The sequence below is a fragment of the Phacochoerus africanus genome, chromosome 2, assembly GCF_016906955.1.
Source record: "Phacochoerus africanus isolate WHEZ1 chromosome 2, ROS_Pafr_v1, whole genome shotgun sequence".
NCBI classification, from domain to species: Eukaryota; Metazoa; Chordata; class Mammalia; order Artiodactyla; family Suidae; genus Phacochoerus; species Phacochoerus africanus.
The window spans coordinates 119,973,211-119,988,087 of NC_062545.1; the positions used below are offsets into that span (position 1 = coordinate 119,973,211).

The 14,877-nt window shown below is 34.9% G+C and overlaps 1 protein-coding gene across 1 annotated transcript in view; it reads left to right on the forward strand.

The window, feature by feature from the left end:
- WDR72 (WD repeat domain 72) overlaps positions 1-14,877 on the forward strand; it is a 223,525-nt gene that overhangs the window by 80,652 nt on the left and 127,996 nt on the right. The window contains exon 14 of the mRNA XM_047766309.1: positions 1,310-1,512. Coding sequence (XP_047622265.1) covers positions 1,310-1,512 — 203 coding nt within the window. The remainder of the gene's footprint in view (positions 1-1,309; positions 1,513-14,877) is intronic.

Here is a 14,877-nt window from a genome sequence, read left to right on the forward strand (position 1 = left end):
AGAAATAACGTTTATAAGATTTATGTGTTAAATATGTTAATATATGAATGTAGAAATGTTTTAATGAGAAGATATTACTTTTAAAAGACCAGAGACTAAATTTCTGCCCAATATTTTAGCATAGTAACTATTAGTGATTCAGAATCCAAAACACTGAATAAAGGTAATTTACTGCTGAAAAGGAAAAGTATGAAAGAGAGGAAAAATGAGTAAAGGTTGAATAGTCATGATCTTCAGATCTATATAAGCTAAAGACATAGGGGTAGAGAAGCAATATTTCTATTTTCTTATTATAATTAAAATAATTGATATTGTCTTAACATTATCAATAAGAGTGATCTTTTTCCTTCTTAGGAAATAGTACTACGTCTTTTTTCATTAATAAGAAAGGAATGATATAAAATTCTGTGTTTAGATTCTATGTCAAGTTAATTTTCCTTAGCTGCTTTACTTAATAGGTTATAGGGTATATATTTAATACAGTGTGTATAATGCAAATGAACCCAACTAAGATGAGACAGTGGTCATGATTAACTGATATTTATTGAGATTTCACTGAGTTTTATGACACTGTATTGTATAAAAATACTCTTTGTGAATTGTTCTTTAATACTTTTGCTCTATATGATACTTGTTCCTATTAACTTTAAATTGAACTTGTCCCTTGAAATTCTGAAACTGCAAGAATGACAGAGAATGGGGCAAAATATTTTTCTTCTAATAACGTAAGAAATAAAAGCCAAATATAAAAGCAACAATATCTGCAATATCGCCACCACCAACAAAACCCTAGAGTGGCCTGCATTATTGAAGCTGAGGGCACTTGGTGAGGGAAGTAGTAATACAAAGCATGTATGTTCTTACTTGACCTATTCCATTAAATGTTATATTACCAACAGAAACATTTTAAGCTTGAAAACCCAGGCAAAGTACTGTAGACTATCTGTTGTTTGTTAGTTGGAACACTAGAGGACAGCACTAAAATATTCCATAGTAGTTTGTTATTGATCACTTGCATACTGTATGATAAGTAAGAGATTTTACTGTTAACGACTATTGAATGCCCTGTTGATTTCAGTGGATGAAAAAGCACAAAGAGGAAGATGAGCTTTTCCAGTCTATAATTTCAGCCTTTGTAAGACGATGATTTGAATAATTTACAGAAAGCTCCAAGCTGTTTTTTTGGTTGCAAGGAGACAGTAAGGCATGCTAACAAACAATTGTGATTTTCTGTTAAGACTGTTTTTTGTTTTCATTCTTTTGGAGTGAATATTTTGCAAAAATTTTTATTTCTAACCTTGTTTTCCAGGTACTTTGGAAAGACATGAAACCGGAGAAAGAGCAAGGATTATTCTTAATTGTTGTGATGATTCACAGCTTCTAAAGCCTGAATCTGTACTTCCAGTTGCCTCAGAGACACATAAGCACAAAAGTATAGAGCAGAGGTCCTCCAGCTCCTACCAGTTTGGGCCAATACCTTGCCCTGGTCTGCAGGTGGAGTCTTCATGTAAGGTAAGTTCAAATCAAGCTGCTGCTCACAAACAACACTGTCAACTCCAAGTAAGAAGTATTTCATAAATATGTGGCCATTAAATATCAGTGCAAATTTAAACTCAGAGATTATTGCATCTACTAGACATACCAACCAAGAGATCTTGGGTGAATCAGATAACTTTTTGAGTGATTATTATTTTTGAATGAGTAAAGCATTCTTTTCTGACAAGACAGGTTATCAAACTGGCTTATCAAAATTGAGCCAGTTTTATATTAAATCTTGAATTCTAGATGGTTTTTAATGAAGAGGGGGAAAAAACCTAAATTCTGTGCTCTGGATCCATTCATTTTTCACTTGGGTATTTGATCTCTTTTAAAAATGCTTATTATAAGTAAGCCAAAAAGGCATTAGAAGAACTGGATTATTGGACAAATATTTTGATATATTCAGCATCTCAAGCATCCCTAACTCTTTAGGAGTCCAAGCCTTAGTTAATACATGGTGATAGAGTTTGCATTCACTTTCATAGGCCAAGTCAACCAGCTTCACAGAAATTTGCGTGAGCTTGATTATTTTTCAGTTTTCAACATGGCATAGCAATTTAATCTAATTTCTGTAAAGGATTCTTCCATCTTTTTGTCATCTGCACCTCCAACTTATCTCTTCCTCATGTTATTGCAACTATCTTACTTATATGCACATATATAATAAAGTATTTTTCATGTAAACATATTTTCATAATAGTATCTATTTCTTTTTAATGGCTACATCATACTCTTACTGTGTATAACTATACTATTCCTATGGCTTAACCTATGGATTGCATTTTATACTTCACTTTAGGAATAGCATATCTATGAATCTAAAGCTTTTTTAATTTAGTATTATTCAGTAGGATATATTTCCAAAAGTGGGGGTTTTAAGTCAAATTTTAGCTGATTTTTATTTATATGTTGTTAACATTTTCCACTAGTTTAATGATATATGAAGACTTAAAATAACATTAATAAGGACTTTAAATAAGACTGTATCTCATGTGTATGTGTATAGTTAGAGGCAAAAGGTTGTGTCATCAGGAGAGGCCAGTTGTCTACTCAAGCTGTGCCTCACAGCTGCAGGGGTGGGGGTGACGGCAGCAGCCTATAAGCCTCAGCTTTGTAGGTTTTAAGACTTGAATCAGATTTTATCATTGAGGCCAGAGTGTCAATATTTTGAGAACTGAGTCATACTAACTAAACACCCAAGACATGAATATATAAACTAGAATGACACTTCTTTAATTTATAATGATACATATGATTGCAATTCATTGCTCAGCACATTCTAACTGTAGCAAAGCTATAGGAAGCGGGGGGAGAAGGAGGTGAAATTATAACAGAGGATCCCTTGATAGGCATGGAGTCAGAGCCTAGGGGTATTCACTCACTGAACTCTTAAGAGTCTAATGCAGTCATCTCTTTCAGCCCATAAAGGAACTATATCCCTTGGTCAAGGCTGATACACAGTGGGGAAAAAAAAAAAAATTCCAAATTTTGACTTCATTTAGGCCACTTAATTTTTGCTTATGCTTTCCCCTGGTGATGTTAAAATCAGTGATAAGGCCACAGCATTTTCTTTTTTTTTTTTCCTTTTCTCATTAGGTAAAATTATTTTTAGATTTTCCACACGTTTTTCATATTCTTAACTTGAAAGAAGTCATGTTTTATAAGGACAATTATACCAATTAAAATTTTTAAATTTTAACATTCACAACTGAAGTTGAAAGTGATAAGGTCCTAATCTCCTAAGGTGGGAAACTGAACCATACTTTTATTATATATTTTAAGGTTGGGGTAAATAAAGCCCAGTGAGTGAGCCCAGCTAACTTCCAAGCATTCCCATCTTAATGTAGCTTTGTTGCTTTCTAATTGTATGCTAGAATAGTAGATGAGAGCTTGGATAAGTCTCTTGACTCATGCATGTCAGATTTGTGGGAACAAATCTCATTCATCAGGTGCTTCTTTTACTAGTTTAATTCCCAGAAGGTGAGCTGATTGCTATTTTTTCAGTTTCTTGGAGGACCTCAGAGCTACCCTTTAGGTGGTGATAATAGTATATATAGATTTCCTTTTCTTTATGTAATTTTATTTCTTTCTTGACTCTAGGAAGCCATAAAATGTCAGGGTCTTGTTTTCCTACTCTTAGGCTGATTCCAACTTTATTTCCTAGCTGCTGCTTTACTTTAGATGACTATAATTTCCAACTTTTACTCTCTATAGCACTGGAAAATCAAATTAGGCAGGATTATTACTTCCTTTGTTCTATATACTATACTTATTATTGGTTACTGTTAAGTAGAGCTATTTTCATTTGTGCTTCTCCTAAGTTATATCTTCCCCAGTTATGTACTGCACATCTTCATTTCATCCTCTTAAAATTAAGCCTTTCAGATTGTGTTATCTTAATCTTTTATTTATAAATTTGATAAGCATAAAATTTTAAGAATGCTTATAAATTTTCCATTCTTTTTTTGTTCATATAGTAAAGTGCTTCATTAGTTTCTGTAAGAAAAAAAAAATCAGATTTAAAGAAGAGGAATTAAGTCACACTTATTTCAGAGCTGGGAAATGAGAGACAATAAGCCTGTGAAATTTAGAACTATCTAGGGTTGCTCTGTTTCAGAAATTTTTGTGTGGATTTTAGTGAAACACAAGTGAAATATTTTCTAATGGTAGAGTGTACTGTGTAAATGAAAGAATAGCATGTAATATCTGTGTGGTGTGTTCTTTGTGTTTGGCAATATTAGGAATTTATTAGGATGCTGTATTCACTTTTTCTTCTTGCATTTGAAGAGTGCATATAGATTTGGGAAAAGGTTTTAAAGAGAACAGAGAATAACAATAAAACATTTTGAAAATGGACACAATTTGAAATGCTGTAGGAGTTGAATTTGTGCAGCTAGATAGAGAAATGAGAGACAATTTGGGGTAGGAATGGGCCAGAGTCTTAAAGGATTTAAAGGAATACGATATCATATTAGTGATAGGGAACTGCTTTTCTCAGATTCTGCTGAGGATAAAACAAGATAGAAAATGTTTAAATTGCAGTGGGAGGAATTTAGCCTCGAAGTAGAAAATAAACAGCCTTACCAAAACCATCTCTACTTCTACCTCTACATGGCATAAATCTTTGTTACCTTTTCATATTTTAATGAGGGAAGGTCTTTTTTTGTGTATTGGCTGGTTGGTTGTCAATTCTTTTTCTGCATTTCTTATCTGTAAAATGAGTAAAAGAATAAACAGGATTATTTTACTGCCACAATTTAGACCCATTGTAATTTCCTGGGAATGCCTATAAAAAACAAAACAAAACAACCCCCCGCCTCAATTTTCTATACAATGGGTCCCCAATAGCTCCCCCCGGTTGCTTATTTAGAGTTGCATGGTTTAATATAGCAGCCATTGACCATACATGGCTATTGAACACTTGAAATTTGGCTAGAACCACTGGTTAAAATGACATTTAGATGTACAGGATTAAATAAAATATATTATTAAAAATATTTTACCTGTTTCTTTTTATGTTTTTTAACATGGCTACTGGTAGTTTAAAATTATACATGTGGTTTGCATTTTATTTATATTGGACAAATGTTGAACTAGACCAGGGATAAGCAAACTTATTTGTAAAGGACCAGGTGGTAAATATTTTAGGCTTTGCAGGCCATATTTTTTGCTGTTCTAACTATTCAGCTCTCCTCTTGGGGCACAGAAGCCATCATAGACAATTCTTAAACAAATGAGTGTGGTTGTGTTTTGATAAAACTTTCAGACAGTGGGCCATATTTGATACTCTGGCCATGATTTGCCAATTTCTGCTCTAGACAGTCCTCTAGACTTGGAGATCATGAGATACTAGGAGGAACTGGCCAACTAGCCAACAACTACCCTCTCCCTAGGTATCTGAATTTTTAATAAAGCAACTTAATCCAACTTCTGCACTATGAGCAATGTAATTCAAAAACCTTGTATCAAGTCTGTTCCCTGATAGAATTCATGAAATTCATATGTTTGGAAATCTGTCCTTTGTAGAAAACAAATGAGCACATTATACCTCCTAATTATTTAAATTGACTTTTTAAAAAAATAATGCACTTATACATTCATCTTAATCTAAATATGTAAAATTAGTTATAAATAATGTATTTACATTTATTTACATTCCAGTTGTGCTTTCTAGAAATATGCTTGTATTTTTTTAACCTTTAGTGTGATGCCTTTTTTGGTGCCATTTGTTGAAAAGTTTTATTAGAGCTTTATCTTGCAACCTCTTGTAAAACACAGATGGTGTACTGATAGGCCACCAAAGGAAAATTGGACCCCACTATAATTATTTTATTAGAATGGAAAGTTAGTTCCATTCATATTTTATGACACAAAAACTTAACCAAGATGGAACTGGAGTAGTTTCTTAATTGTGAGATTTGAAAATTTCACCTGCAATGTTACATGTATAAATCTGAAATAATAATTCATTGTGGCAATGTTGCATGTTACAGATTAATTCAGTTTTATTGAATTTTTATATTATCAAAATATATTATACAAAAGAACAAATATTTATTTGAAAACAGTTAATTGCACTACACAGGGACAAATCCTCAATATAGAATGATAATTTTCACATTTTTGAATAGTAGTTAATTTTTGGTATATTCTCTTTAATGTAACAGCAACATTATGCCTATTTTTTTCTAATGCAGAAAATATTTTCCATCAATTTTATATACTTTTAAAAGAAAAGAGATTTTTTAAGACATCCAAACCCTTCATGAAAATATAGGAATTTCTCTATATAAACAACTGAATAAGATTTTTAAGTGTTTTGATTTAGTGAATCCCAGCTTAAACTTGGTGCCTAAATGATATCATCCTTCTTAGTAAGATAGAATAGAGAAATAAATAAACAATAGTGGAGAAATATAGAAGGCAGTTTGCTTTTTGAACACATGGGAGTTGATGCAGATTTTTGAGAGTATAACCATTTCTTGTAAGAATTTTATTTGATAATTTTAACTACTGTAAGTTAAATAAAAATTTCTGTAGTACTTAATTTTCTTGGTAGGTATTTTATGAAGGCTATCCCTTTTCTCACTCTGAGACATGAGTTTAAACCTTTTTGATACTAAGCTACCTCATTGCTGAAGAAAACTATGAAAAGCGTATCACAGCTTTGTTCCAAAACCAATACAGGAGATCTTAGAGACGTTGTGAAAAGTAGGAACTGCACCATTAAATGACTCCAGCTGTCTGCCTTGCACATAGAAGCATCCTGAATTTCCTCACTGGACTTCAAAGGCTTGCTTGTATCTAAACATTCGTTGGCCATGTAAATCAGGGGCACAAAAGGAGAATACTCCTATTTCATGGTGTGCGGCTGGTCTAAGCCCCACATTATTCCGCACGTGCCGGTGGGGAGTGCCAGGAACAGAAGGGCACTGTTCTGACTTGTGTGACAAATGTAGTTAACACCAGATCCATATTAATGTTGTCAAGTTCCCTTGATGTATTTAAACAGATTTTAATTGTTTTCAGCGTCCAAAGGCCTGAAATATATAGTCTAATAGTTCTTCAAAGAAAGCTTACTTAATGTGTGAATGTAAAACCTCTCATAAAAATGAAACTTTTATATTAGCCTTAGTCATTGACATAGGTTATTCATCAAGTCAGCAATTTGTGTGGCAAAGTGCCATTTGAATAGTGTATTGTTAGGCTACTTATGGTCCACTTGACAAGGGCTCTTGCTGTAAATAGTGCAATTTGACTCCAGCTGTTAAAGAGTGGCTTTGACAGCAGCCAAATAGAATGGAGATGCCTTACTGCACTGCCGAAAAATCAATATTGGGTTCTTGTTCATGGTAACCTGTTCTTTTCTATTCTGTAGATTTATAAACGACTATCAGGGGTTTATAAGTGGAAGTTTAAATATTATTTTAAATGCAATTCACTTTTGAGTTTCAAATTAAGATTTGTGATACAAGTGTAGAGTTTTAGGATATTATTTCCACCCCCTGGTTCATGTTTAGTCACAATTACAGTTAAGTTGAATTTGGATTCTCCAGCTACAATAGAAAGGAACTAGTGTAAAACATGGACTCAAAATTGTGTGCCTATTGTATATTGCCAGGGCAATTATTTCTTCTTTTGGATTTTTTTTTTTTTTTTTTTTTACCAATTTATCTTCTGTGTCTCTCCCATCTTCTCTGTGTGTATACCTTTTTGTATAGATGGCAGGGTTCTTTGTGGCTGTGCCCATAGCAACACCCACAGATGTTGACAGCCAGTAATATCCCCTGTTTTGCTGAAGATTTCCCTAAAGCAAAGTCTTGCTGGTTTTGAAGATTCTTCTAGCAGTTTTCAGCAATACTGGGTTGCTATGATACCTGACTGGCAGTAATAGATATTGAATCTGTTAATTACAATAACCACACACAAGGACTTTTTCACTGGATTTCTCTGCTGTTGTTAGCTGTTATATTTAAGATATATAAGAAGAGGAATAGGGTATAAGATAGTATAATAAGATATAAGATATATAGAAGAGGCAGTAAAATTATATATTCAAGACGGAAAAAATGTTTCAGGAGTTTACTTTGAATCCTGATATTTATGTTAAAAAATTCCCTAGTATAAAAACCTTTCAGCTGACTGTTACAGACATAGTTTATTTAAATTGCATATGTTATTTATTTAAATCACTTATAATTTTAGACTGAATTTGATTTTGAATTATTATTTTTTACTTGAGATGTCATAAGTCTTCATATGAGGTGTGCTAAGCAGGATTTGAAAGAGCTGTCATTTGTAACATGGAAAAAGCTGGTAAATGTGTACTTTCTCAAAAGCCTCTTTCAGTGAAAGCTATTAAAATAGCCATATTCCCATTACTGACCAACTCTACATTTATTGAATTTGTGACTGCGATAGCAACTGAAAATTCATAAAGCTGATAATATAATTGTGTAGAAAGACCTTTAAGGTTGATTCAAGGTCAGTGTTATTGTTTTTATAATTGCTGATAGGCAGTTCTGATTTCTTCAAGAGGAAAGGTTTGTTCTATGTTGGTTTTAGTTGATTTCAAAAAATATTATCTCTTCTGTTAATTCTAAAGCAAACCTTTTCACTGAATAAATGTTTATGCTATTCTTTGGTACTAGATTTAGCCTAGATTCACCTCAGTGGCTCTCCCCACTCCAACAATATTAATTAACCCTATAAAACATGGAAATCTAGGAATAAATTTCTTCTTGAATTAAATATTTCAATATACATATATATATATTGTTTCGTTTTGTCTTATTGCCTTTTCTTGAGCCACTCCCTCGGCATATGGAGGTTCCCAGGCTAGGGGTCCAATTGGAGCTGTAGCCACCAGCCTACGCCAGAGCCACGGCAACACCAGATCCTTAACCCACTGATCAAGGCCAGGGATCGAACCCACAATCTCATGGTTCCTAGTCGAATTCGTTAACCACTGTGCCACGACAGGAACTCCATAAATATTTCAATATATTTATCAATTGACTTGTGAGTGAAGAATCTAACTTAGAAATATTAATAATTTAAACATGTCAGACGTTTTTATTTTGTATTTAGATTAATCGAGGGACAGAGTAGTATAATGTATTAAAGCATGTTTTTAAATCTGCCTCCATTTGCATTAATTATTTTGGAGAGATAGTTTAGAAAATATTCATTACGTAATAATGTGCATACCTACTCACAACCATTCAAGAACTTTTTGTTTTTCCCTCATTTCTTCTTTTCTTTCCTCCTTTTTTCTTCTCAGCTGTAATTTTTTTTTTTTAAACCTGGACTTTCCATATTTGCTAAGACCAGCTTCTTGTAGGACCTAAAGATGGACCTATTTAACCTACTGAATGAGGTCTAAATCTGCTGGGATACAAATTTACTCCAGTGGATTTGGATGTTCTGTTATTGAACAAATAGCTGGTTCTGATTAAAAGGTGATGGTAAATGTTACTCCTTTATAGAAACTTGAGTTTCCTTGGTAACCAAGTCATTTCCTACATCAGGAATATTTTCTGCGTATATCCTATTTGTGATGACAACCACAAAGAATGATATTTTGAGGAGTGAAAAATAAATTTTGTAGAAATTCAGATATTGAGTTAACTAAAAAGGTTAGTAGCTCATAACAGGAAAGAAAAGAAGAAGAACTCTTTCTTTTTAAAAGCTTGTAATATCTCTTATTGACTGAGAGCACCATCTGGACCCATTTAAAGGAATCCCAATAGGAACACTACTTCTGTGCCAATGACTTATGTTGAACTGGCCCTAAGAGAGTAGCAAATGCAAAAATGTAACAGGAAGCAATTCTCACAAAAGAAAGCATCTATTGTTATGGAATATTTCCCCAATGTTGGTATAAACAAAATGTATTAAGACACTTCAGCTTTTTCATTGGAATTAAGGCCATGAACTTACTGAAAAATGCATCCAGCTAATAAATTCATCCATTTTTCTGAACTGGGTTTTGACAGTGACATCCTGAAGGTACAATCAGTTCTCTGCATCTCCAAATGGCATTCATGACACTAAATACAAATAATGACAGAAATTACATTATTGGTAATTTCTTACATACTATGAAGTTCACATTACTTTGGAAACAGTTGTTTTATTCTAAGTTGAAATACCCTGCCTAAGCCTTCAGTTCATGTATGATTATTCCTACCAGATATTTTAACAATAGTCATAAGAGGCTGCTGTGAGCAGCAGGACCTTTCTTATACATAGGTTTAACTTCATGCTCATCTAAATAGAACTGAGATTTTTAGGTTTTGTTTGTTTGTCTTGTTTTGTTTTCTTCGTATGTTGTTTGAGACCTGATGGATTTTAGAAAGCTATTCTGAAACCTTACAAAATGCAAAGCTGTACTCATCTTTATTACTTTCTTCCCAGCTCCTACTAGAGATATCATTATACAAAACTTGGTCTTCTCCATATACTCTCTGGCAGCAAATTTCTTATTTCCTTTTTGCTCCTGAACTAAAATATTAATCTGGATACATCAAAAGTAGTAATGGAGGGGACAGCTTCATCAAATCATTTCTGGTTTTAGCATCATAGCCTATTCGAACTGGAAGTGGTTAAGTTACCTGTTCTTTCCTTTCTTAGGAGGATTCTGGAGCTCAGTATTAAGTGAATCACACAGTAAATTAGGTTTAGAACCAGAACTGAGACTTACTGGTTCCTGGTTCTGTTCTCTTAGTCCCAGTATAGCTGAATCCACTGAGGGATGAATCCTGTAGCTAGACTCCAGCCTGACATGTTTTTCTCACAACTGGTTTCCTGTGTTGTCCTCTCTTCACTTCCCCAACCCATCTTCTTGAACATTTCTTTGCCCCTGAGCATGGGATTTGGTGTACTTAAAGCTGGTTTTGGATATTTCTGTAGTCCCAGAATTTCAGAAACCCCTGCCTTTGCTGTGATTAGTTGATAGGCCTTGGCTTTTGATTGGAGCTCTGATTTTTCTTTTTTCTGTCTGATGACCCTGCTTAGTATACATCTTCTTTCCAGGTTGCCTCTTTAGGAGCCTGAATCCTCAATCTCATTTCTCACTGATCACCACTCTGGCTGCTTCCACCCAAACCTTTCAGGATGATGGTATTTTACATTCTGCCTTAAATGATGAGGTGACTGCATTTTTCATTTATGCGAAGAGTGTGTCAAAGTTGGAAATAGTTTCCCTAGTGCAATGCCCAGGACTCTGATGCTGAAATGTGATGTGGGTGAGATAATCATCATGTTATCTTTAGCAATATATTCTGTTAACCTGACAAATTAAAAAGTAGTTCACAAATGCAAAAAAAAAATTTTTAGTTTTCTATTGCTATGTAACAAATTTCCAAAAATGTAGAGTCTTAGAACAATACACACTTATGGAGTTCCTGTCGTGGCTCAGCGGTTAACAAATCTGACTAGCATCCATGAGGACGTAGGTTCAATCCCTGGCCTCGCTCAGTGGATTAAGGGTCTGGCATTGCCCTGAGCTGTGGTATAGGTCGCAGACATGGTTTGGGTCCTGCGTTGCTGTGGCTGTGGTGTAGGCTAGCAGCTATAGCTCCAATCCGACTCCTAGCCTGGGAACCTCCGTATGCCACGAGTGTGGCCCTAAAAAACAAAAAAAAAACAAAAACAAACAAACAAAAAAATACACACTTAGTATATCACCATTTCTCTTGAGCCAGGAATCTGGCATGACATTAGGTTCTTTGTTCAGGGATTTACATGACTGGAATCCAGGTATGGGCTGGGGTTGCTATACCATCTGAGTCTAAGGTCCTCTTCTAAGCTTATTCAGGTTATTGGCAGAATTCAGTTCCTTGTGGTAATAGTACTGGGGTCCCTGTTTTCTTGCTGGCTGTTAACAAGGGCCACATATCCCTTGCCATATAGTCCCTTTCATCTTCCAGCCAGCAGTGGAGAACTTCTTATGTATTCAGTCCCTCTGGTACTCTGAATCTCAGACTCCCCCTCAACCATCAGCCATAAAAACTGTTTGCTTTCAAAAGCTCAATGTGATTAGGTCAGGATAACTCAGATAGTCTTCCTCTCTTAAAGTCAAGTGATTTGGAACCTTAATTATACCAGCACAATCCCACCATGGCATTACCTAGATTACTCTCTGGTTGAATAACTGGAAGAAGGTATGTTTCACCAGGGCCTGAGAATCTTGGGGGAAATCTTACAATTCTGCTCATAGATAGGAATCATTCTAATACAGGGTATATGCTGTCTTAGGACTATTACTCTTTTCTTCCAGTTCTGGAATATTTAACCTTTGTTTAAATGCCCTTATTAGCTGTCCTGGTACTCGTCGTTTCTGAAATTTGAATCAGACTCTTGTTTCTCTTTGCGACCTCTTCACTCTATCTGTCCCTGCAGGGAGTTCCACATGCTGGAGATCTTGATGCATAATCAGAATCTAGAAAATATCTCCTTTAGTATATCAGAAGGTGGTTCATAAAATTCAAATTGATAATCAGTATTACTATCATGTAATTTTCTTTTTTATTTTGATTTTTTTTGGTTGGTGCCTCTGGCATGTGGAAGTTTCCTGGCCAGGGATCGAATCTGCATCATATCAGTGACCTGAGCCACTGCAGAGACAAGGCTAGATCCTTAATCTGCTGCACCACAAGGGAACTCTATTACCATGTGATTTTTATTGTAGTTCCTAATCTGAGGACAATATCTACTCTTATAGCATACCTTCTGAGTTTTAAATTTGATTTCTTATCAAGTAGAGATTGTACATATTCTTCAGTATGACTTTCCAATCTGTTGAACACATAGTATAGTTTATGAATTGGTCTTTCAACTTCCACCAGCATAACTTGGTTGGGAAGAAAAGAGCCTCATAAATGGCCATTCAATTATTATTAATCTGAGTTGTATTTATCCTTGGAATAAAATTCAAAGTTATAAAAAAAAAGATATTGAAAAATGTCAGTTGTAGATTTGGACCATAACCTGGATTTTTAATACCCAGCTGGTTGGCCTAATTAAAGTAATAAATATTACCCCTACTGCTTGTCTTCTGTCAGAATATTTTCCCTCTGGTTCTTCACTTTGGAGTCTAAGCTTCAGTGTCACTTTCCCATAAAGTAAGTAGCAGCCAGCCTCCCCTTTTTCTCTTTCTCAGCATCCTTTTTATTTCATTCTTTATCTTCTCCACCTTCCACAACAGGGGCCAGTGACCTGCTCTGTCACTTTATCATGGTATCCTCATCACCTAGCACATTTTGGACACAAAGCAGGTATTCAGGAATATTTGTTGAATCAACCCATGGACTGAAAAATTACTAAAGCTGAAACCTGAGAAATACATGACAAAAAGTGAAGGATACTTCCTTTTTTGAATTGTAACAGAAAAAATGAAAACGACTGCCCATTTACCCCCAAATGGATATTTACCTTGTTAGTCAATTGCCTCAAGCCTATATTGAGTTTTTATGTGTGATCTTATGGAGGGGAGTGACGTAATAAAACCAGTCAATAGTAGCAAAGAAGTTGTTGAAACACAACTGCTACCCCACTGATAATTTAGACACCAGTTTCAGTCAATTCAAAAGTTTGTAAAGGCATATTGATATTTAGATAAGTCCAAATCAATTCAAAAGTTTAGAAGAAAAAAATTGTTAAAACTGGTAATGAAGTAGTTCCCTGGTGGTTCAGAAGGTTAAGGATTGCGTGTTGTCCCTGCTGTGGTGCATGTTCGATCCCTAGCCTGGGACTTTCCTTATGCTGTGGGCATAGCCAAAAGAAACTGGTGATGAAATTTAGGATATTTAGGACATTAGGGAGGAATGACCTACTGCAGGTAAGTTCACAACAGTGAGCTCAGGAAGACTAAAAGGCAGTGTGGTTAAATGGTTTCTTATATTAGCAAAGTTTCTATTATTGCCTTCTTCTTGCCTTAAATTTCAGACTTCTTTTTCTGGTAACAAAGTTATCTAAAATAAGCGCTCAAAATTAGCCTGAGGGTTGTGCCTCTGCTACCCTTCAAATAATTACTTTACTAAGCCGTCCCCTTGATACAAAAATCCCCAAAGCCAGCAACAACAGGTTTGTAATAACTTTTAGAAATATAAGTATAATAAATATGAAGAGTCCTGATATATGTTTCATTTCCCAGATGCAAAGTCTCTGGCACAATCCCCTGTTCCTTAAGTGGCAAACATCACTTCCTGCTTTCATAGATCATTTGAAAATTACTGAACCTCTCTTGTCAGAGGTTGGTGAAGAAAGGGCTGATTCTTCTCCGTGATGTACATGACAGTAAATGCTTTAGGTTGCTTCTTACTGTGGGAACATATGGTAGTGGCCTGGGTGAGAAGCCCCAAGAGACACCAAGCCTAATGGGATTTGCCCTTCTTCCTTATAAGATTTGCTCCTCCTCCAAGGAGAAGGTGTATTGGTAATAGGGAGAAGGCTGGTGCCCTCCACATGACTGCCCTGCTGATTCTACTCTCCTCTCATCTCTTCCTGCCTAATTTCATGTAAAGGAGATGCTCTTCTCTCCACCGAGGCAAATTATGCCCATACTTCAATATCTGCATGCTATTTAATATTCATCTGCTAGTTAAATGCTTGTAAGTTAACTGTGCCTTGCCTGGTTATTTTACAAGTATGTATTTGCCTTATCTTCTCAATTAGGCCTTAAGCTACTTGAAAACAAAGAATTGCTATGTCTATATGTTATGCAAGTTTTGTAGCATGGAATACAGAACAGAATCCTTTTATTCATTCAGTAAATAGTCATTGAACACCTACTGTATTCACTTCTTGATACTAAGAATTTTAACTAAGTCCTGG